The 20955-nt window shown below is 50.9% G+C and overlaps 1 protein-coding gene across 1 annotated transcript in view; it reads right to left on the reverse strand.

Annotated features, from left to right (window-relative positions):
• The window catches only part of MAPR4 (membrane-associated progesterone binding protein 4), a 55963-nt gene extending 35816 nt beyond the window's left edge, over positions 1–20147 (reverse strand). Inside the window, exons 1-3 of the mRNA XM_087369733.1 lie at positions 19847–20147; positions 19685–19761; positions 19521–19592 (exon numbers count right to left, since the gene is read on the reverse strand). Coding sequence (XP_087225859.1) covers positions 19521–19592; positions 19685–19761; positions 19847–20071 — 374 coding nt within the window. The 5' untranslated portion in view covers positions 20072–20147. The remainder of the gene's footprint in view (positions 1–19520; positions 19593–19684; positions 19762–19846) is intronic.
• Positions 20148–20955: the final 808 nt, after the last annotated feature.

Raw genomic sequence — 20955 nt, forward strand, 5'->3', positions numbered from 1 at the left:
TGAAGTAGCCCAATTAGCTAAGTTTAAAGGGATAGCTTCAAAATTTCATGAGAAAGGAAACTTGAATTCAAGGCATCCTTTACCCACTCATAGGGTCTGCGTGAAGATGTTGTACAAGACACATAATAAAAGGCTTTTCAATTTTTATCCTCATACATAAGAGGGGAGGGCCGCACTCCTCTCATAAATAGAAGGACTTCCTCATTAGTCGCTCTCCTGTTTACCCTATGGGTCCATCAAGGACTGTCCCTCTAGAAATCTCCGCCAAAAGTCCTTATACTACACGTAGTTCCTTCTTGTTCTGGTGAACGAAATCTAGTTTCTTTCTACGTACCAATCGACGATACTAGCACAGCATCTCTGGTTCATTTGTAAGATTGTTTTTATTTTCGAATCTGACCTGGCGGTGTAAAGCCTTACAAGACACCACAAGGTGCTTTACAATGTGGACACTAGTTCTACACAGTGGAGTGAAACCAAAGTGGGTATATACAAGTGAAAGGATAAGGGGATATTCCCATATGCACACCATAGTTGCAATTTACATTCTCAACACCCCCTCTTAAATCGCACTTACAAGATGAGGATGGAGTGCAAAATAAAAGTCTACTCTAGGCCAAAAGGCAAGATGGAGCTATGCCAAAAAAAAATAAGCTCTCTTGGATCCAAGACTTACTAATTAATAGATTACTATGTGCTATAGATGGCCAAGCCAAAGAAAAATATGTCACAAGTCAATATGGATTGTGACATTGATCTATAGAAGTAGGATGCTAGCTGTTTGGGATAGCTGGAAAGAAGCACCCTAGAAGATTTTATGGCAAATAATGGTGTCACCAAATCAAGATAACTAGTAGCATATGTCACCACAATGTAAATATCCTAAGTCAAAGTACAGTTGACCATTTATATGATCATAATTAAAGAGTTTTCATATGTGTTAATTATGGTCAAAAAGTTCTTTTAATGGTCAAAGAATTGACTACAGTCAAAGATACTTGACTCTGGTTAAGTAAGCCTGACTTCGATCGCGGAGACTTGGTTTATTACCAAGAGGGTTAACTACGGTTAACCAAAGAACCACAGAACTGACTACAGTCAGAGAGTGTTGACTGCGGTCAACAAGACTTGGCATGCGCCAAGAGGGTTAACTACGGATAACCGAGATGTGCCAACTTCAGTTGGGGAGACTTGACTATAATTAAGGCGCCTCGACCCTTGGTCAAAGCCTCTTAATTATAATCAAGAGCATTGACTTCAGTCAACTAGAGAATAAATATATATTTTTATATTTGTTATGTATGCACATGTGTTCAGTGGGGACGCCCACCGTGACTAGAATTAGTCCATAGTGTGTTATTTGCATGCAAAGCGCTAACAATTAATGGGTAGGATGAAGAACTTCAGCTTCTGCGAGCTTCCCTCCCCCCATCGCTAGCTACCTCCACTCCCTAGCCCCCCCCCCGCGACCACCCCCCGCCCCCGGTCTCTCCACCCTCGCCGTACGCTCGCCATCCCCCTCACCCGCCGCCTCGCTCGCCTCACCCGCCATCCCGCTCACCCGCCACCCATCCCTCCGCCTCACTCGTCGCCTCCCATCCCCCGCCCCCTGCCTCTCCGCCCTCGCCCCCCCGCCCGCCCTCGCTCACCCGCCCCCCTCGCTCACCCGACCCGCCCCTCGCTCACCCGCCTCGCTCACTCCACCCGACCCCCTCGCTCCCCGCCTCCATTCCGCTCCCCCCCGTCCCCCGCGCCCTCACCCGCCTCTCCGCCACTCCGCCTTCCACCCCCCCTCGCCTCCATTCCGCTCCCCCCGCTTCCTTCCGCTCCACTGCCTCCACTCCGCTCCCCCGCCCTCCGATTTTTTTTTTTTTCTTTCGCCTCCACTCCGCTCCCCCGCCCTCCGATTCACCCCTCCGCCCCCGCCACATCACCCCCGCCCCCCCCCCCTCCCGCGCCACCCGCCTGCCCCGTACCCTTCACCCCGCCTCGCCCGACCCCCCCCCGTTCACCCACCTCGCTTCGCCCGCCCCTCTGCTTCACTTCCCCACCCCGCCTCCACCCTCCGCCTCCGCCACCATCCCTTCCATACCCAGGCGCCATCCTCCCGCTTCGTCTCCCCTTTTGGGGTGGCAGCCTGTTCTTCATCGGAAGCTTGCAGTTAGTCTTGGCGGTATGGCGGCCCCCTGCCCGGATCCGGAGGCCTAGTCGGACCCTCCCTCTCCAGATGCCTACCGCGTTATCCTGACAGAGCAACAATCATCCCGTGTGCAGAAGGTTGCCACTGACTTTGCCCGTACCTCTGTTTACGGTAGAGTCATTGGACACTCTCCCTCCAGAGCAGCCATCAGGGACTGGCTCCAGTCCACTCTCCTGCTAGAGGATGGCCATATTGAGGAGGTGGCCCTTATGGGAAGGGGCATCTTCTGGCTCAAACTCTCCAATGAGAAAGCTGCGAGCAACCTGATTGCCGGTTCCCCCACATCGGTGGATGGAAAGATTATCATGATAGTCCCGTGGTACCGTGGATTCAGCGCAGCAGATTTTGATGTTCGGTTCCGTATACCTCGCCACCCAGTGACACTAGTTTTTCCAGGGCTTGCTGCTGAGCTGCGGCCGATTGTCAGGGACTTGGGCTCCCATTTTGGATGGGTTATGCACGACACCTTCGCCGATGCGGTGACCACGGCATGAGCCCCCCGTGTCCGAGTGGCTGTGGCAGACCCTGCGACCCTCCCTGCAGTGATCGAGATTGTGACAGATGCCGGCAGCATCACCCAGAGCATGATAGTCACCGGACAGCCAGGTCAGTGCCTGAGGTGCCATGGCTTTGGGCACTTGGCGGCTGCGTGCCCACGCTTCACCAGTTCATCTCGACCCCCCCCGCCCCCGCCTCCTCCGCCCCCGCCCCCCCTGGACAGTCACGTCAGGAGGAGCCGAGGCAGGCGGAGCCCGGTCCAAAGTTAGTGGGTGGCTGGACCGAGGTTAGAAGGAAAAGAGGAAGGAACAAGAAGATCTCGGATAAAGGCAAGGAGGCAGAGGTTACCCTTCCGGCAGCAGCACCCCAGAGACCTGACAGGCAGCCGCCCCAGGGACCTGGGAGAGCTTCTTCGTCGACGACAAGCCGCCCTTCATAGCCTCAGATCCCCCCCTCTCCCGCTCCCCCGCCCCTTTCCACTCAGTCCCAGTCCCCTCCCCAGTTTCCCCTCCCTTCGCTCGGCCCGCAGCCTCAGCCTCCGTCTCTTCCTCCTCAGTCTCCTTCTCCTCCCTCTCAGCCCCAGCTCCAGAGGAGTCCCCATCCCCCCCCTCCCTCCGCCCCCCTCGACTCCTCTACAGTGTTAGCTGCACCCTCGGCTTCCCAGTCGAGGGCAGCCCCCGCTCCGCCTCCTCCACCTGCTCCGCCAGTCGCCTCCGTGGAGCTCGAGTCGCCTGCCCCTCAGCCTCCTCCCCCTCCCCCCCCCGCTGGCAGGACACCCGGAGTCTACACCACCACCGGAGCAGGCTTCCATGGCCGCTAGCCCCTCAGTGGCAGACTCTGATGGGTCTCAGCTTCAGGAGAGAGCGCTTCCTCGAGACTTTTACAGATCAGGCCCCTGGGACTACTTGGACGTGGCCGACCTTGGGACCTTCCCGGCTTATCTCGACATCAGCATCTTCTTGCTCCGCAAAGGGGCGGATGGGAAGATTGTCGCCTTGGCCCCTAGGGATGGCCCTAGCTTCGCCTTCACGTTCCTCAGCGATGGCACCGAGACCTGGACAGACGACTCGGTTTGGGAGGCGCTCAGAGAGCAGACACACGCCCAGGTCTGTTCCTGGATAGGCCCGTCCGGTGGGCAGCTTCTCGAGACTCAGTGGTCCGAGGGCGATGTGCGCTTGCGGTGGCGCTGCGCCGCCAAACGCTTCCGACTGATTGTGATCCTCAGACCTACCCCGTCATGGCCTCTCCCCCAGGATGTCAGAGCTTGGTCCCATCAGAAACTCCGCACCTTCTATGGGATGACCACTTCAGAGATCTCGAGCTGGCTCGAGAAAGCATTTGTTCATGGCACCAAAGGCCTCTCGCCTTTGTTGAAGGTGTTGAAGGACGGGCAAGACGATCCCGTCTCCCCCTCCAAACCTTCTCATAAGCGGCAGCGCCTCCATTCCGACATGCCTGATTCTTCATCGACTTCGACCGCGAGCAGACAGTTGTTCGCAGCCCCCCATCCCTCGCCATGAGCCTACACCTCGTATCCTGGAATGTGAACGGGTTTCACTCTTCTGGCACCCGTGGTCCCAGGAAGCTCATTTTGCGGCAGGAACTTCAGCCTGCAGTGATTGGTCGTTTGGATGTACTTCTGCTCCAGGAGCACAAGCTCTCTGCGGCTCATTCCCGTAGCTGCGGGAAGGTTCTCCCTGGACGTTCCTACACTTACTGGGAGCCCTCGATCGGCGCACAGGGGAGGAGTGGGGGTGTCTGTACCTCCGTGTGCGAGCAGTTAGCCCAGGGAGTTTTCGGTCATGGCACGTTGATCCCAGGCCGAGCCCTTTGGGTAGGCCTAGATTTGGAGGGATCCAAAATTGGAATACTCAACATCTACGCTCCTATAGACCTCCGATGCAGAGCCACTTTCTGGAGGACACTTACAGGGATTCTTCCAGTCATGGATTCCTGGATTGTTGGAGGTGACTTCAACAATCTGGAGTCATTGGAGGACCAGCAGGGCAGAGGTCCGGAGTTTACAGGTATGGCTCAGGCAGAGCAGTCAGCTTGGGACTCCTTCATCTTCGCGACAGGAGGTAGGGACAGCTGGAGAGACCCGTCCTTCCGGCGTTGGCACGGGAGCCTGGACTTCTCTTGGGGCTTCCGCAGGGAAGGAGGCAGACTCCTGGAGAGGCTTGATAGATTTTATGTCAGTGATTGGGCCATCAGCAGAGGCGGTCAGGCGGGTATAGTTCCAGGGACGACACTTTCCGACCATGCGCCGGTACTCCTCTCATTAGATTCGGCAGCCCAGACCCTCCCCCCTCGGTCATGCAGGATTCCCGATTCTATTTTCTCGAGGGAGGACGTGCGTAGCAGTATTTGCAGTCTTTGGGACAGAGATTGGGGGGAGTGCACGGATTTGGTGGACTCAGTTGCGCAGGCTCTGCAGGAGTCCAGCCAGATCTGCCAGCTAGCAGCCCTACAGGTTCGTCAGGAGTGGTGGAGTAGAGAGAGAGCTCTTCGGAGGGACCTCGCATCCATTCAGCGACTCCAGCAGGCTTCCCCGGGCTCGGAGGAGCTTCGGATCCAGGCCCTTCGAGCCAGAGCCCTCCTGGAGGAGACACTCCAGCGCCGCTCAGAGTTTTCCTATCACGCCTCTCTCTCCTTCTGGGCCCGGAAGGGTGATCGGATGAGCAGAGAGTTCTTCAGGACGCATGGCCAGAGAGTTGCAGGTGATCAGCTTCGGAGTCTCAGGACAGCGGATGGTCACATCGTTACGGATTCGGGGGAGGTCCTGGGGTTGGCCACTGACTTCTACAGGACCCTCTTCCAGCAGGAGCCGCTTGCCCCTCGTGCTAGTCGTGCCCGTGAGGAGGTGTGGAGGCACATTCCATCCCTGGTCCAGCCTAGCATGCAGGCGATGTTGTTGGCGCCGTTTACCTCGGATGAGATGCTGGAGGCCTTGATGGCTATCGACGGACAGAAATGCCCAGGAGAGGATGGGCTTCCCCGAGCTTTCTTCATTTCCTTCTGGGACCAGATCCATCAGCCCCTCCTCGCAGCTCTGCAGGGGATTTTCAGCAGCGGTTTGATGCCAGAGAGCCTCTCTTCGGGACTGATTTGCCTCATCCCGAAGGGAGGAGATAGACAGGAGATCCGCCAGTGGCGTCCGATCACTCTCCTTACTACCGCCTACAAAATCCTCGCTAAGATGATCAGTGCCAGAGTACGGCCTCTACTCCCAGACCTCATTCATGACACTCAGACAGGCTTTGTCCAGGATCGCAGTATCTTGGATAATGTCTTCACCTTTTCAGAGGCGGCGGAGTGGGCTCAGCACAGTGGATCACACCTTGCCATTCTACTTCTCGACTTTGAGAAGGCCTACGATCGCGTGGACTGGGCCTTTTTGGAGGGGACTCTGGAGCGGCTAGGTTTCCCCGCAGGATGGATTCAGGGTATCTCAGCTTTGTACAGGACAGCGTCTAGCAGGGTCATCATTGGAGGCAGGATGGGTGAGCGCTTTAGCCTGGAGAGATCAGTGCGTCAGGGTTGCCCCCTTGCTCCTTACCTGTTTCTTTTCTTCGCCGAGGCCATGACTTACTACCTTCGGGCGAGGTCTACCGGGATCCGGGGGGTTCGCCTTCCACTTCGGGAGGACACGGAGCTTCTGGACTCGGAGTACGCAGATGATACAGCCCTTTATGTCCAGGATGATGAGAGGATGCTAGAGAGGGTGCGGATGGCCTTGGAGGTCTTCTGCTCGGCCGCTGGTGCGAAAATCAACTGGAACAAGTCAGTTGGTTTTCTCACAGACCCTGGGGCGTGTTCTCAGTGGGGGCGATTTCTGGGTTTCAGATGGATTCCACGAGGACAGACAGCTAGATACCTTGGCTTCCAGGTTGGCCTAGACATCACGCCAGCTCAGCAGTTTCTCCCGGTGCTAGACTCCATCCGACGGAAGCTGGCTTTCTGGAGTACTGCTAAGCTGTCTCTTGCAGGTCGTGCCCTGGTAGTTAACCAGGTCCTTCTAGCCACGGCTTGGTATGTGGCTTCATGCTGGTGCTTCTCGAGATCCAGTGTGGCACAGCTCAGGAGGTTGGTTCGGAACTTCCTTTGGTCTGGGGGGGATGGTCTTAGAGATACCAGAGCCAGGGTTGCTTGGCAGACAGTCATTCTTCCGCAGGCTGAGGGTGGCCTGGGGGTTATCGATCCAGAGCTTCAGAGTCAGGCCTTGTTAAGCAAGCTTGTCATCCGCGGTTTGACCCCGGGGGGGCAGACGTGGAAGATGTTACTTCAGCAGGGAATAGGCTCTTGTGTCCCGCGCCGAGGTGGAGAGTGGCCACCGTCCCTCAGGTGGATCTTCACTTCTGCCCCGCTCACTCAGCCCCGTTCTCCACTCGTTCGTAGCCTCCTCATGGTTTGGAGGCGGCTTTGTCTCAGTCTCATACAGTCCCAGCCCAGCTGTCAGGAGGAGATCGATCGCCAGCCGCTCGTCTGGAATGGGCAGGTCAGAGACGCCGAGGGCCTTCAGTTGGGGGAGAGATCACATATCAGGTGGGACGGCTGGATGAGGGGGCCAGCCCGGTCCCTTCGGGTTTGGAGGGATACGTACAGACATCTGGAGATGACCGATCTTGCAGTCGCAGCTGGAGGTGCACGTGGAGTCCAGGCGAGACGCACGGAGATTGACGGAGCGATCCCAGCCGCTTGGTTGGCTCCACCTGAGCCTCAGGTCCTCATGCCTGGAGACACCCGTTGGCTGGGACAGTTCACCCCCCGTGGCATCCCACTGGTGGTCGCAGGACGTTTGGATGACTCCTCTATCGCCTTCTTCGCGGTTTCAGGGGATGGACGACTCAGGAGAGAGGATGCGCTCATCGACCCCCTACTCCCGTGGCAGAGGGTTAGGGTCGTAGGCCTTCTAGGGAAGGTCTGGCGTACCGACCCTAGTATCGAGCAGGACCAGTTGCAGCTTTGGCGTCTTTGGCTATGGGAGGGGCGGGCCTTGTCAGAGCTTGAGTGGGACCCAGGAGAGTGGTGGTGGCCAGAGATTGTGACAGGACAGGGGCCGACTTCCTTCTTCGCTTACAGCACGACTCTGGGCAGGCGAGTTCTCGGGAGGATGCAGAGCCGCCCCCCCACCCAGCGACCTAGCTGGTACGCACAGGGTATTTCCAGGTTCTTTTTGCAGGCATTCTGGAAGGCCTTGTGGGAGAGCTGGCGGCCACGGAAGATCTCATACTTCCTGTGGCTTCTTGCCCACAAAGGTCTTCCAGTGGGGAGCTGGTTGAGGCAGATAGGCCAGGACGGTTGCTGTCAGATTTGCCATGCGGACGAGGAGTCACCAAAACACTGCCTGTGGAGCTGCACGCGCGCCCAGGAAGTGTGGAGGTGGACCTTCGGGCTTCTTACCCGCGCAGCACCAGAGCTAGGAGTGATCACTTGGGGCGCGTTCTGTTGGTGCAGCACCGCACCTGGTCTTCATCACTTGTTCGAGGCATGCCAGCAGGACCCCACCTTCCTTATCACACAGGGGACGTGGGGGCCGCTCGAGGGTATCCCACAGCACCTAGCAGAGGCTGATACAGGAGTTCGGGAGAGGCAGCCAGTCTGGGAGATTATCAGCAGCATTACAGGATGGCACATCTGGACCTCGCGCTGCGCGCAGATCCTCGGTGGCACTTCCTTATCGACTGCCCAGATCATGGCGGAGATTTGGAGTGAGATTATTCATACCCTCAGAGGCCAGTGGGACCAGATTCAGGGAGACTCCCGGGCTGGTCAGGAGAAGCGGAGACGCTTCCTCCAGGCTTGGGACACACAGAGCCTCTTCTTCGAGCAGACTACGCAGGGCCTTCGGTGGCACTACTCACCACCCCGATGGCTGTTCATTCACACTCAGCATATCCCTCCGTGAGAGTATGATTTATTATGCTACCTTTTAGGGCTGCGTCCGGTTTGTGAACGCAGCCCGTCAGCTATAAGCTGACCTCTTGTATTTTGTTCTCGAAGTAATATAATTAGCACTGTTTTTTCGGAAAAATTAATGGGTACCATGGTGGTGCCCTTTAATTAATTGTTGCGAGTACTAGGAAGAGTTATTTTCCTAAGCGCAATGGAGCCTAACAAGAGTCTAGGAGGCGGTTCGCGTGACCAAGTGCTTCAAAGACTCCAGAGTTGCCCTTAGTGGCATGTAATTAGGAAAGTAATGTAGAAATTGACAAGTGGCTTGTTGCCAAGAAGGGGAGCCTGAGAGCTCATGTAATTTGAATTCATGTTTGGATTTTGTATGACCAGCTTCCACGCTGAACTCATGTACTGCATTTTCTCTCTAACGAATAAAAACCTTTGGGGGGGTCCAGACCGATGATTGTCCTGGGCCCTAGTGTATCTGTTGAGAGAGGGAGAGAAAATGAGTGTCTTTGCTGTCTTTTACGAAGTGGGATTTCATTGGTATCAGAGCCTGTTTTCAAGGCTTCTTCAAGCTTTGACGATCGGGCAAATAGAGCGTGAAGAGCGCAAGCGATTGAGGTTACGCAGAGCTAGGCACTAAACTAGAATTAGTCCACAGTGTGTTATTTGCATGCAAAGCACTAACAATTAATGGGTACCATGGTGGTGCGCTTGAATTAATTGTTGCAAGTACTAGGAAGAGGTATTTTCCTAAGCGCAATGGAGCCTAACAAGAGTCTAGGAGGTGGTTGGCGTGACCAAGTGCTTCGAAGACTCCAGAGTTGCCCTTAGTGGCATGTAATTAGGAAAGTAATGTAGAAATTGACAAGTGGCTTGTTGCCAAGAAGGGGAGCTTGAGAGCTCATGTAATTTGAATTCACATTTGGATTTTGTATGAACAGCTTCCAAACTGAACTCATGTACTGCATTTTCTCTCTAATGAATAAAAACCTTCGGGGGTCTCCAGCCCGACGATTGTCCTGGGCCCTAGTGTATCTATTGAGAAAGAAAGAAGAAAGAAAGTGTATTATTGTCCACTAAAGACCAAAATGGGCCCATGGGACATCAAGAACTCTGCATCATGGTTGTAAGACACGTTAAGACACGACACGTTAGACACGCTTCAGACACGAGTGTCGAAAGTGTCTTAAAGATAAGACACGTAAGACACGCCATTGTGGTTATAATAATAAAGATTTAATTAATATATGTATAAGTATACAAATGTACAACTTACTAGCATAGCTAGCTGCTAGATTCTAGAAGTACAATAAGCTACACTTAAATAATGCAAGAAGAAACAATGCACTTGTACAATGTAGTTAAGAGTCAAGACTTATCACTCAAGTCTTAAAAGTTAAAGTTAAGACTCACGGCTGAAGAGCTCGCAAGTTTTGAGTACTTAAAGGTTTAAACTAATAATTGAATCTTGTCACATGTGACATGAATGAAAACTGCATCTCGATACATATAATTGAAAGGAAGCTTTTGACTCTCAAGACTCAAATCTCTGAAGATTCATCCTAATCTGAATCTATGAGGTCACTGCCACCGCTAGATCCAAAGTCACCATCAATGATAGCATGGCTAAGTCAAACTCAATGTGTGTTGTTACTCCCCACCCACCAAAAAAAAAAAAAAAAACACGAGTGTCTTAAGGTGTCTTAAGGTAAGACACGTGTCTTAAGTGTCTTAAGTGTCTTATCATAAGACACGAGTGTCTTAACAACCATGCTCTGCATACAAGATAGCACAAAATCAACGTGCCACAAAGAAGAGGCATCGTCGAATATCATCTAAGTGCTACGCAATACAATGCAAGTGAAAGTACATAATGTCAAATCTGAGCCTAAATACAAAGTAAACTAGATGCAAGGAAACCGCCCCTGGGTGCAAAATGGGGGGATGAGTACAATATGCCAATGCAAAGATACAAGTCCAGGTGTCACGGAGTCTGAGAACCAAAATAATACTGGAAATCCTGTCCATCGACTCTGCCTCCTGCTATGAGAATACAAATCTGAGCAAAGGTGAGGTGAGCGGCTGGTGGGGCGAGATCTCCATGAGTAAGTCTCCTCCGAAAAGCTGCCATCATCCTGGATCGTCTGGAGATGAAGCGGCGAGTACGTCCCCTATGTAACAAGATCCTGCGGCGTCTACAACCCATCTCATATGTACATCCACAGGGTGGAGGCTTGTGTCCTGTGTGAGCTCTAACCTCCTCGTGCTCCTCCTAGTCTCTGTCCTCTGGTATAGCGTGTGCCTGAGCTCTATCAAGCTGGGCTCTATCACGCTCCGGTCTGTGCTGATGGTCTCTGAGGTAGTCTCGTCGAAGCATAGTGGCCTCCCTTACATAAAGAGCTAGGCAATGCTGATCCTCGTAGTCCATCACTCGTGAGAGAGATCCAAAGCCATCCGCGAAGAGACAGTGGAATCTACCTCTGAGCTCATAATATAGCGGGCATCTGCAAATGAAGTGATCCTCTGACTCCACCTCTCCCATGGTGCAACAAGGGCAGATCCTGGTCTTTCGGCCTGGTCGTCGTCCATCCTCCATGCGTCGCATCCAACCAGTCTCTATCTCGAGCTGATGCGAAGAGACTCTAAGCTGGCCAAGGGCAATCCTCAGTGAGTGGGACATGTGGATACCTGTATAGCCTGGTGGAATGACAAATCCATCCTCTGAGATCCGAAGGAAGTGGTCACGATATGTGGCCATCTTCGTCGGAAGCTGCGTGGGATAAATCCAAGTGCGATACGTATGAAGCTGCAGCAAGTCTGCTCTCGTGACCTGGCTAAGCTCGTGGCGAGTCAACTCGAGATGAGGGGCATCTATGCTGTATCGGAAGGGAGGCAGTCTATCCATGTCTAGTCCAAGAGATGTGAGTCACCTAGTGAGTCTGAAGTACCAGCAGTATCGGGCCCCACATCGTGCCAACTCCATAGAAGATGCAAGTGCTAACCATGGCAACCGAGCTCTGCCTGCTGCTGAGTCTCCAAACTCCCTAACCCTGTGCAAATACATGACCGACTGAAACGCTGCATCCAATGCAAGGGGAGTAGCTCCAAACTCTGCTAGTATGATCTCATGCGGAACTGTAGCCTTGGCCCTAATGAGCCGAGAGAACATGATGATCTGTAACCTCTCTATTCGTCTCCGATCTGCAGCGCCGAGGTCTCCTGCCCAGAAAGGAGCTGCATACATCGCAGCTGGTCTCACCAATGTATCAAAAAGCAAGGATTTCGTATCGGGATGCTGAAAGTGGGACTGAAAACACTGACGCTCAAGATGAGCCAACGAAGCATACCCTTTACTAATCCTATCTCGTGCTACATATGTCATGGTGAAGACCGGTCCCCTGAAAACTGCCCCCAAATAAGTGTACTCTCTAACAAGCTCAATGGGCTGTCCGTCATAAGTGAAGCAAAACTCATCCGTGCTGTAAATACGATCAGAGGTGTTGAAAACCATAACCTTGGTCTTGCCAAGGTTTACGGTCAACCCCCTGTCCTGGCAAAACCTGTGGAGTGCCTCAATATGTGCCTGGAGGCCCTGAGCAGTAGAGGAAATGAGAACCACATCGTCCGCATACAGGAGGATAGGAATGGAGGATCCTGAGAGAGTAGAGCCCACACCGCCTGTCATCTGTACAAACATCTCTAGCTCATCAATATATAATCCAAAGAGAGTAGGAGAGAGCGGGCAACCCTGCTTCACCCCAATCGTGCTGCATACCTCCTCTGAGAGCCCCTCACGTGTCCGAACCCGACCAGTGACCCTCTCATACAAAGCCATGATAGCCCACTGTATCTCTCCACTGAAGCCCATCTGACGAATCCTCTGAAACAATCTGAATCGCGGAACTGTGTCAAATGCCTTCCTGAAGTCCACGAAGCAACAATAAAGCCGTTGCCTTCGTGACTTCGCCTCCTCTACCAGTGCCCTGAGTGTGAGGATGTGGTCAAGTGTCGAATGATCCCTGCGAAGATGAGAGAGGGAGAGAGGGAGAGAAGATGAGAGTGTCTTTGCTGTCTTTTACGAAGTGGGATTTCAGCATACATAAGATAGTTTGAAGAAGAAATATGTTATGTTGAGTAATGGGGGATAATAGAGAATTGCATAATCACTATTGACAAAGAGATCCAGGGATCACATCATATTAGGTAAAGGAGCAAGTAGAGCACTTGCAGATAAGAGACTCTACTCTACTAAAGGGGCCCAAAAACTAGAGAGGCATGATACCCTTGTTATACTAGAAGGCTAAGGGAAACCTTGGTAGCCTGAATAGCTTGCATGCTCAAGTGGCATGAGCTAAAGGTAATATACAACGGGAGTGGCTGAACATCTGTCGGCATCAAATGTACTTGAAAGTATCATAAGCTCATCAAAGAGCTGACTACTATAAGATGACCTAATAGCCTTGATTGCAAAAGAAAGTGCATGAGATATCCCAAAAGCATGTGAGATGCCGAATGTTGAAATGGCATAAAGAAACATTGTTTGGAGAAGCTAGTATACATGGAAGCTACTGTTGGAAAGGTCACCTTCCCATCTGTAAGTCCCCATATGAGGAGAGCATGGGGGAGGGAGACCTAGGGCAAGAGTTGCCACATGGGCATCTTTTTGGATGCCATGTGGGCAGCATACCCAGAGGAAAGCAGCACCTCACAGGAAAAAGGCAGAAGGGCTGCCATGTGGGCAGCAAACAGCAGCCTGGCAGAGGCGTGCGTGTACGGGCTGGAACAGGCCCCTAACAGAGGCGCACAGGAGGCGGGACAGAGGCGGCATGTGGCGCAGCAAAGGCGCACACGTGACGGTAGAACAGGGTGCCGGAAAGGGGCGCAGCAGAGGCGGGTGTACCAGCAGAAGGGTCAGCCATCTTGGAGGGGCTGGTTGGAGCCAGCCAACCAAGCCTTATATAGGCAGACAGAAGAGGCTGGGACCCTGCCTTGAAAGGAGGGCTAAAGCCCTTGAAGTGTGGGCCAAAAGCCCTGGAAAAGAGAGCCCCAAAAGGGGCATTTTGTGGCAGACAAGTCGGCCAGGGAGGGGCTGACTGAGTCGGCTATTTTGCCGCTCCCCTGGTCGGTTTTTACAGCAAGGCCTTGGACCTATAAAAGGAGGGGCCCTGGGCCTCATTCATCATCCAACCATCCAGCAAGAGCAGGAGCAGACAGGAGCAGCCAGAAGCCACTCCCTTGGGCCTCACACTAGGGGTGAAGGAGAGTGAAAGGTGTGCTGCAGACTGAGTTCCCTGAAGGCTGGACCTTGGCTGTCTTCTAGGGCAGCAAGGTGTTGTAATATGGACGGAAAGTACATACGCTCGAGGTGGAGCACGCGGGCTAGAATCTAGAGATAGCTGGCAGAGGACCACACCATTGGTGGGACTCTGGATCTATCTCTTTTGTATTGTGTCCATAACTTTTGGACGGAAATATATTATTTTTATGGTTTCTCTATTTGGTTGGTTCATTGTCTATTGATGAGTCTGCACATCTATTCTATGCACATAAGTTTAAGAAGTTTGTGATTCCATACCCCACACCACACTGCGTGAGCTCCTGGGCTATTCTATCAATCTTCCGCTGTGTACCCTCTGTTGGGTCATTTCTAACAGGAACCACAATACTACATTGAGGTTAGACTGTGTAAAAACCATAAATGCATGCTCAAACACTATTGTTCCCCAATTTTCTCTCTGGAAATTTTTGGAACTCCCAATTGCACTATGGTAGGATTGAACTGCTACTGAAATGTACTCATGCTAAGGGTTGGTCTAAAGGTGTGAGCTAAGGGATGAAATATAATCATGCTAAGGGCTCATATTCTGATCTAAATTTGTGCTAAGGGATGAAATATAATCATGCTAAGGGCTCATATTTTGATCTAAATTTGTGCTTGAAATTGAGTCCAAGAAGTGGAAATGCTTCAAAATTGAGGTGAGGGCATCATTGATGTATGCAATAATAAATTCTTCTACAAAACTTGATGTGCTATGGCGTAATACTTAGAAATTTGTTGCATATTGGAAGGTTTGAGTTTTATTTGTAAATATTCTAGATTAAAAAATGGAACAAGATCCTCAGCAATTCCACAACGCTCTGCATACGATGTTCCACCAACATCGTGCTACAGTTGAGACGTGAGTTGTTGCTCCCTATATGGTGCACCCTCTTCCCCCAACAATAGCTTTTCTTTCAATCCGCATCCCTTTGCCTTTGTTACCTACAGCCCCTCTACCCCTTTGGTAGCCTTTTTGGTGCCTTCTTCCTCTAGTCCTACCTTAGCTTGGTGTTTTCTCTGCATTGCTCTAATTCTCGGTTTCGAGCCGTTGTGTGGTAGTTCCCAAAGGTGCGACTATCAATTGGTAGCTATTGGAAGGTGCGGTTGCTTGTAGACCCTTTTTCGTAGCTCATGCAATCCTCAAACTGATTGCGAATAGCCAAAAGCTTGCATTGGTCTATTGGCATCCTATGTCCACCTTTTGGTGGATATGCAGTTCGGCTATGGGCTGGGCGTATTTCGTGACTAGTCAGTCCCCCCCTTGTTTTGATTGTTTCTAGAGATTTCAAGTGTTAAAGGTGAGGCAGCACATCCTTTGCCTTTCACCTTTCTAGAGATCAATTGCTTGCATTACTTGTAGGCTCTACTGTGACTACATGGGTGCCCTTGGAGCTACTTTTTGGTCACGACAGCTGCAGAGATCATTGCTTGAAGGCTGGGCAATGCACAATTCCTAGCAAGAGTTTGGCTCCATATCCCGGTTCTTGGTGGTGTTTTGGGTACTCAGTCTTTTTGGTTTTTCTTCATGTTCAGCCCAAGAAAGAATAGATCTTCCCCTTGGGTTAGTGGAGCTCCACTTGCAGGCTTGAGCTCTTTTTAGCCTCTCCTTGTAGCTATCCCTCTACTTGGAGAGCATCCTTAGCTGCCTTAGGCAGTTATTTTTTGCTCACAGTTTAGGGCTTGTGCCTACTTGCCCTAGCTAAGAGGCCCTTCCTTTCTTTCTTTTCCTTTTCTCCCCCCCCCCGCCCCCCCTTCCTCTCCTTTTGTGATGCAGCGTTCTTGCTTGTTTTCTCGAAGAAGAACCTAAACAGCTACCTTAGTCTGGCAAGAAGGGCTCAAATGGATCACCATTGATTCTCCAAGCCATCAAGGTTCTGCTTTCTATGGAAGACAAGCAACAGGTAAAGAAAGCAGCTCATTCTCTGTAGGATATAGTAGTGGTGGGCAAGATAGTGGGTCTCACACCCACAAGGAACCGAGTGCGCGATTGGATTTAGGCAAGCTTATTGTTAGAGATAGAGAGAGAGAGAGGGAGGGACACACACACACACACACACACACAAGCGAGTCAACTCCACCTCTCGTACTCGTATACTGTGTACCTCTATGAGTACAGCCCCCATTTGTCTGGTGGGTCAGCTAGTCCCCACCCAAGCTGAAACTAAAAAGGCTGGGGTATAAAAGTAGGAGGGTGGGACAGGATGATAGGCGGTGACTAGGCGAGCTGGGTGAGATACGAGGATGGCTAAGGCATGAATGAGATGAATTCAATAGGATGTGGGAGAGATCATTGAGGCATGGATGAGATGATCCCAGTAGGATACGGGTGAGATGGTTGACTGAGAGAGAGGGGCGAGAAAAAGGCCGAGTAGTGTGGGCCTATACGTCACCCCCGGTGTGGGTGACATAAGTGATGAATCGGATGGAGAATCTATGGCAGAAGAGGAAGGAGAGATCGATAACAGACAACCTGCCATGGGTGTAGCTGTAACTGTAACTGTAACTGTAACTATAGATGTAGTGGCTGAAGTAGATCCCGTCGATGTAGATGTAGCTGAGGCTGAAGTAGATCCCGTCGATGTGGAGATCTTGTGAATCGCCCTGCTATCCACTCCTAGTCCACTCCGGTTGAAGCGCTTATTGACATCCTCAAGTTTTAACTGTACCTGCAGAGGTTTGTCTTCTTTCTTGAGTTTATCTTTGTCTTTGTCTTTTTCTCTCTCTCCTTTCCCCATTGCGACTACTGACCCCTGGTTGTTTGCTCTGCAAATGAGGAGGGGTACCTAAGTGCGCCAAACCAAATGAGGGAGCCCCCCCATGGCGGCCTGGGAGTAGATGGCCCAAGAGAGGAGCTACGAGGGGTTGAGAGAGGGCTAAGGTGGAGAGGGCTGGCGAGGCTAGGCGGGTTGAGGGAGGGCTGGCGAGGCTAGAAGAGGGTAGGATTAGGGGGTTGCAAGAGGGGCTGCAGGGTGGCGATGGAGGCAGTGCGGTGGCAGGAGGCCCCGCAGGGCGAGGGGTTGTAGAGCCTGGCGGCAAACAGAGGGGCTGCAATAGATGGAGGGCTGCAGCAGGTGAAGGAACCGGGAGGGAGGAGCTGCAGCAGCGGCAGAGGGTGATAAAGTAGGCGGAGGAGCTGCAGCGGAAGGAAGGAGGTAGTGGGTGGGGGAGCCTGCAGCGGGAGAGGAGGCAACGGGAGGGAGGAAGCAACGGGCGGGGTAGCTGCCGAGCGGGCAAGCAATGTGAGAGAGAAAGAAAGAAAGAAAGAAAGTTTATTAACGTCTTCGGAAGAGCAATGGGTCTATGAGACTGTGAAAAACCTGGTACAAACGAGCTGTGGTAGTGGAGCTACTAAACGAGCATCCACACCAATGCAAAATGCAAAAAAGCAAAATGGTAGTACTAAGTCCTAAATACAACATAGTCATGTCAATGGTTGACTATAAATCAATCTCATCGTCATCATCAACATCATCAGCAGTAGCAGCAACAGCAGGACATCAAGGTGGATATGGCAATGGGGGCATGAAATCGGCAATAGTGTTGTCGGCCACTCAAAGGTGCAATCCTGGCACGTCTCCCGGTCGTAGCTCTACATCTAACCAGGGCTACTATGACCCCCGTCGGTCGGGCTCCCCGACTCTAAATAGGGAGGGGATGTCCCCAAGTGTGATATATGTGTCAACCCTCTGTCTGAGCTGTTGAGTGGATGGGTGAAGCGGGTGGTGTGGGGGAAAGCGTGAAGGGCAGCCTCGTGTAGTGAGCGGGTGACCAGGACAACACGATCCTCTAAAGGGGTATGAAGTCAATATAAGCGAGAAGTATATACAGACGGCCAGAGTAAGTAGGTGAGTAATCGCGGTCAAAGCGTATATCATGGTAAGTGGAGTAAGAACTCGATGGGGTGGAAGGTGCTATGTGACGTGGAGCGGAGATGCTAAAGAAAAGATAAGTGTGATCAGCCCCTAGAGGGAGAGGTGCTACAGTGAAGTCAGTGATGCGAGATGTGAAGGCGGGGGATCCCATGATGTAATCAACAACGCTCGAGCCTCCCCCATGTGGAAAGCACGTGAAACCACCTGAGGTAGGCCATCTGTCAAGACCATTATAGATAATAAGATCATGCATCCTACCGAGGTCTAATATGGCCTACCCATAGGATGTGAATGGACCTCGTCTGTCAGCCGAAACCTGTAGCATACTTGCCTCCTCAAGGTCAATGTTTGGCAGTAGAGTAGAATCATCCCTGAAGTCGAGGAGTGGTACCTGACGGGCGCCTGTCCTCGTGTTGAAGTCCCCCACTAGGAGGACTTCTCTGCTGCTAGAGTGGACTGATAAAGAGCAACAAATGGAGATGTCACATCCTCACCTCGTCTGTCAACCGAAACCCGTAGCATACCTACCTCCTCAAGGTCAATGTCTGGCAGTAGAGTGAAATCATCCCTGAAGTCGAGGAGTGGTACCTAACAGGCGCCTGTCCTCGCGTTGAAGTCCCCCACTAGGAGGACTTCTCTACCGCTAGAGAAGTCAACAATGGACTGATAAAGAGCAGCAAATGGAGATGTCGCATCCTCACCTCGGATATCTCTAACAAAGTGGGAGGTCTCAGGGGGGAAGTAGGAAACTGCAACAAACATATCCCGGCTGTCCATGTACCGAATCTGGATCCAAAGAAACCTGGAATGTGCATCTCTCTACTCTACTGAAATGGTCCCCAAAAGTGTGGATCTGAAAAGGACTACAACTCCACATGACCCTCAAACCCCCCTGTATCCCACGTCTCATCTCTATAGGCAGACGGTTATTGAGAAAGACCGAGGATTGGAGAAGGCCATAACATCTACCCAGTCCCATTATAGGATCAGATTACAGCGGCCCAAAGCAGTTAGAAGCCTTGCGAACCGAGTAAGAAGAGAAGATGGCGACTTTGATGGTAAAGTAGAAGCCAAGGTTCAAACCCAAGTTAATTGCCAAGAAAAAAGAAGTCTCAAAGATGAGATAGCAGCAGAGCTGTTGAAGGCATAACTGAAAGGCTCCTCACAGTCAGATAAAGATTGAGGATCTCCAAGAGGAAGTGGTGATGCCTTAGAAAGTAATATGGAGGTCAAAAACACTACATGGAAATATCTGCACATGCTATGGATTGTCATGGGCTTGAGAACCGATTTAAATGGTGCACATGCTATGGATTGTCATGGGCTTGAGAACCAGTTTAACTACTGAATTTCATACGATTTGTCACCGTGACAATTATATTGTTATAACATATCCCAAAAGTAATCAACTGGAGGCCTTACATCAAAGTGTAGGAACAAAGTATCCCAAACATAGTTAATTGGAGGTGATTTTACGTCAGAGCCTAGGGACAGCAGCACCTACAGCATAGTATATCAAAAACATGTTGCATTCGCTTGTATAGAGTCACTCTCATGTGAATAAACAATAAGCTTAGAAAGAAATGGGACTGTTTTATATTGATCATCGACAATCATAATAAAAAGGAAGGAAAAGTGAACAAGTTAAAAACTTTTTCCTTGCAAGCATCAATGCGATGAAAACGATTGATTAAGGGCTAAGGAAACTACACGACACTAATCGTACCTTCCAGCGAAATGGTGATAAGCTCCCCCGACTCCATAATGCGTTCTCCCTTTAGTAACGTCGAATACGCTCCTGCATCATGAGGTGATGATTCGAGAAGCGACAGATTTGAAACTCGCAAAAATGCACAACTGTGATTTAACGTGCAAGAACTTCACAATTACCCTAGAATTGCGAGTAATATAGGTAAGTCTTCCTCCGTCGCATTATATTTGGAAAGTTGTTCTTGGGTCCACAGTCTCTGCGAGCCATAACCAAAAATCATCCCCTCGAAATTTTAGATCCAAATCAATAGAGACGACGACAATTTCATGGCAGAGACGTACAGGGTGAATGACGGGTTCTGAAGCGAAGTACAGAACGATCGCTACAAAGGAGACAGCGATTGCGAGGCCCAGACACGCAGGTGCGGGGTTGAGCTCCTCGTCAGAGGAAGCGCTACGAACGGGTTGCGCAGATGTCTCTTGAGCTGGATGAATGGGAGACGCCTTCGAGGAGCGAAAAATTGAACGGGAACGAAGTATGGACGGTGCAGGTGATGATTCAGCCATAGCTCGCAGCTCGATTTGTCAAGTGATCAGAGTAGTGTTCTCTTTTTGTTGTTCATGTTCACGACCGTAGTTTCAACATGGGAGTTTATGAGGGCCCTTTCTCAAGCGAATCTCTCAAAATAGCGTCAAATCTTGGGTCTTTAATTTGAAATTTCTAGGCCATTTTAATAATATTTTAATGAAAAAACCTGCAAAATCTTGAAAAAAACTTCAACATTTTCAAGCTCAAAGTTTTTGTATTGGTACTTGAAAATGTTTTTGGTCAACATTGCTTTTTCCTAGTTTTATGGCCTTGTACTTCACACCTCCTTAGGGTCTTAACACACAGATAGGAAAGGGAAAAGGTCATCCCATCCATATTGAATGTATTTATATCATCCCACCATGTGCTAACTGTCAAAAGACCTAGTGAAGAGTCAGGTGAGAGACAACACAGGGCATCATTTCATGTGTTTAAGAGATGGGGACAAGGACACATGTTGTCAATCCTTACAAGAGGGGATCCCCATTGGTATATTAAATCCATCCTAGTCACATCCATGTGCTAAGGCCCTTAGTTATGGGTGTGTTTTATCAATTAGATCTCATTAATCGCTGTTATGTTTTGATCATTTACTTGTGCCATGGTTGTTCTTCTAAATATTATTGGAGGGACCTAATGGCTCTCAATTAACTGCTCCATCAGATTGTCTCATCTATACTAAGCAATCGCAATCTACCTATTCTCAAGGCCCATCCTGTCAGTAAATTATTCCATACATATAACTTGACCCTAAGGAGAAGAATAAATGAAGTCCGCTATGGCTCAATCCTAGTTTAAAAAGCCTTTATATTTCAATGGAGAAATTCATTTGATCTCTTAGGTGAAAAAGGTAAAGTTAAAA

Source organism: Dipteris shenzhenensis, chromosome 31 (assembly GCF_047967505.1).
Source record: "Dipteris shenzhenensis isolate YYH24624 ecotype China chromosome 31, Dip_SZ_1.0, whole genome shotgun sequence".
Classification (NCBI taxonomy): Eukaryota; Viridiplantae; Streptophyta; class Polypodiopsida; order Gleicheniales; family Dipteridaceae; genus Dipteris; species Dipteris shenzhenensis.